Below are 3,210 nucleotides of genomic sequence, written 5' to 3' on the forward strand. Positions count from 1 at the left end.
ATTTTAATGGAAAAGTATCAGTTAAAACCAGTTGAAGGAGACATTGATGCAGCGCAGTCAATGAAAGGAGGAGAGTCTATAGTGAAATTGATGCTGAGACGGTTTTACTTTATAAAATTAGTACGAGAAATGATTAAAGAGGCAGAGAGAAGAGAAATAATGCCTATAGCTACTAAACCTCGTCCTTCATTTTTCTCTTCTTAAATCTCAAACTATAAAACTACGTAAAATGAATTGCTTTCTTGTAATTTTCATTGTCGTACTTCATTCTTTTTGTTTGTTTTTGTTGGAATTGTTTCAATTCGTTTGTACGTATTACCAATTCACCACATCACACTCATTCTCTACTACACCTTCACTTCTACACAAACACATTCGATCGTTTCCTTTCTTCATTATATTAACACTATGGCATCAAATCTCTCTCTCATTAACTTTAATACCTTCAGGATGGTAATTTTTCATTTTTGCAGCAGGGCAGTTTTTTTGATGATGTTTTTTTACAGTAAAGTAATGCTCAGTATTTATTTATTATTTCTATTGGTAGTTGTTATACAATATGCAGCACTATGATGATTTCCTCTAGTTTATTATTCTTATTTTTGTTATTATAAATCATTCATTGTTGTATTGTATATTATGTTGTATTGTTTATGAGCATTAATAGTTTGTGTACTTGTTTCTGCTCCACTTTTTATTGAAATGAGATTTCTTTTACATGCTATAGCTTTTATGCATTAACTTTTATTGAATGTGTTTATATGCATTGATATTACTTATCATTAGTAACACGTACTTTTATTAATTACTATCATAACTATTTTTGTCAATGTGTGTTATTATTATTATCATTATTGTTATTATTATCTTTATTATTGTATTGATTTAGATACTTTCCCCACTATCCCATTTTTGACTCATTAATAATTTATATTTACTTAGGTATATCATTAGTTGTTTATACTAATTTTTGTTGTCGTTGTTATTATTATTATTATTATTATTATTATTAATTACTATTGCTGTTGTATTAATGTTATTATTTAGTAAGCTAGTTAATTGAACTAAACTATAATTAAATGATTATATTTTTAATGATACTCTGTACTATGCTGTTATTAAAAATTATTCTTAAAAATAAGGTCATGTTTACACGACTCCACCACATCATTTTTGTTATTCCTGTTTCAGGTGTTTACACTAATCCAGCAGCTGCATTGTCATTAGAATTTATCATTTGTTTATAGAATTATTCCTTTTAGTATTTGATTTTATTTTGTTTGGATTTGATATCAGTGTAAACCCTACCAAAAATATTTTCGTTTTTGTTAAAAGTGTAGTAGTATAAATGTGGCCTAAATTAAAAATACATTTAAGGAAATGTAGGAAGCTCTATGTCCATGGATAATGAACTAAAGGCTCCATTGTAAGTTTATTTAAGAATTACTGATCCTTTTATGTAATATTAATGCATAATACTGAGTTGATTTCATGTTATTTTCTCTAGGCTGCTGAAGTTCAGGCTTAAGGCTCTGGACTTATGAGTAATTGTAAGTGATATAGTATTATAACTATAGGACATTTGAAAGTATTTTGGAACCATTTTTTGGAAAAAACCATGGGCTAGACTAGGTCATTTTTCAAAAGTTTGCCAATTTTTTTAAATCGCTGTAACTCGAATAATATTTGTCTGAAACAGCTTAAATTTTCAAACAGAGCATAAGGATATCAATATGTATCAGAAAATGTAACGAAAATTTGGAGTTTTTTTTAAATGGCCATAACTTGAAAAATTGAAGTCAAAATCAGCTCAAACTTTCTACACAGCATAAGTACATCAATATGTATCAGATAATGTAATAAAAATTTGGGGTGATTTCGGAGCCATTTTTCTGAAAAAACCATGGGCTATAGCCTTGGGTATTTTTCAGAATTTGGCCGATTTCTTAAAATGGCCATAACTTGAAAAATTGAAGTTGAAATCAGCTCAAACTTTCTACACAGCATAAGTACATCAATATGTATCAAAAAATTTAATAAAAATTTGGGGTGATTTTGGAGCCATTTAAAAAAACCATGGGCCTTACATATAAAAAGGGAACTGAGCCCTATAATAAGGAAGTTATTATAAGTTATTATTAAGAAGAACAATAAGGAAGTTAATTCACAAAGTTAAATTAATAATAATTGAACACAAGTTAAGTTAATAAATAATCAAAAGCTAAATCGGGCATCAGCGATTGCCCTTGCAAAATCAGTGGATCTTGCAAAACGAACTTTTATTATTATTATTATTATGTAAAATAATGCATAGTACGGAGTTAGTCCAAAGGTAATCTGATAATAATAATACTGATAATATAAATTACAATGAAAATAAGTGGCCTAAGAGACAAAACACTAGAGATAGTAGAGGGAGACACCAAAAAAGTTATTTGTTTATTTGTTACATTAACCTATTAATTTTATTTATAGGATGCACAGCACAAGATGTGGGATAAATTGAGAGAAGGACAGCTCAAGTAAATTATTATTTTATAGTGATCTAATTGATAATGATGGTGTGTGCATACGAGTGTTAGGTGATATTATATTATTACCAACTGATGTACAAGAATCAGTAGCAAGAGCTGTGACAATGACTAAGAACAATAACAAGTAAGTACTTAATATTACTAGTACATGTACATATGGTTTAGATGTTTTTCCTCATCAGGTATTACTGTGTTTGCTAAACAAGTACATGTACATTATTTTATTTAATTCAAATCTTAAGTGGCTCACATGTAGTGTAAGTGTTTCTATATTCTGCCACAGTCTTTTGTTACTTTTGAATCATAGCACAACATACTGGACAAGTAGAGGTAGCTACCACAGAATCTATACAACAGTCACTACTGTATTCATGAGACTATACTATAGTCAGTCCTTGAACAATTGATATGCATGGGGTGAATAGTACAGTAATGTAGAGAGCTTTATCAATAACAAAAATGATAAATACATTATTAATTGATACAAGACATGAATGTACAATATACATGTACATGTATTTATTATTATATATTGTCCATTCCTTTATTATAGGGTATATCTTAATGTGTGTTTCTCTTATGCATCAAGATATGAGATTACTGATACTATACAGTGACTGGTTGATGGATCTCATGATGGTACTATACTACCAACGTAAGTATATGTACATACATG

The 3,210-nt window shown here is 28.7% G+C and overlaps 1 protein-coding gene and 1 long non-coding RNA gene across 2 annotated transcripts in view; both read left to right on the top strand.

The window, feature by feature from the left end:
* The window catches only part of LOC109588649 (espin-like protein), a 3,379-nt gene extending 2,412 nt beyond the window's left edge, over window positions 1-967 (top strand). Inside the window, exon 3 of the mRNA XM_020004788.1 lies at window positions 943-967. Within this exon, the coding sequence (XP_019860347.1) occupies window positions 943-967 (25 nt within the window). The remainder of the gene's footprint in view (window positions 1-942) is intronic.
* A 278-nt stretch (window positions 968-1,245) lies between these two features.
* LOC109588650 (uncharacterized) lies at window positions 1,246-3,203 on the top strand. Its single transcript, XR_002188283.1, has 4 exons — window positions 1,246-1,426; window positions 1,508-1,550; window positions 2,476-2,658; window positions 3,088-3,203. It is a non-coding gene; the product is annotated as an uncharacterized LOC109588650 (long non-coding RNA).
* The last annotated feature ends 7 nt before the right edge of the window (window positions 3,204-3,210 follow it).

Source organism: Amphimedon queenslandica, unplaced genomic scaffold, assembly GCF_000090795.2.
Source record: "Amphimedon queenslandica unplaced genomic scaffold, v1.1 AMPQUscaffold_11958, whole genome shotgun sequence".
Lineage (NCBI taxonomy): Eukaryota > Metazoa > Porifera > Demospongiae > Haplosclerida > Niphatidae > Amphimedon > Amphimedon queenslandica.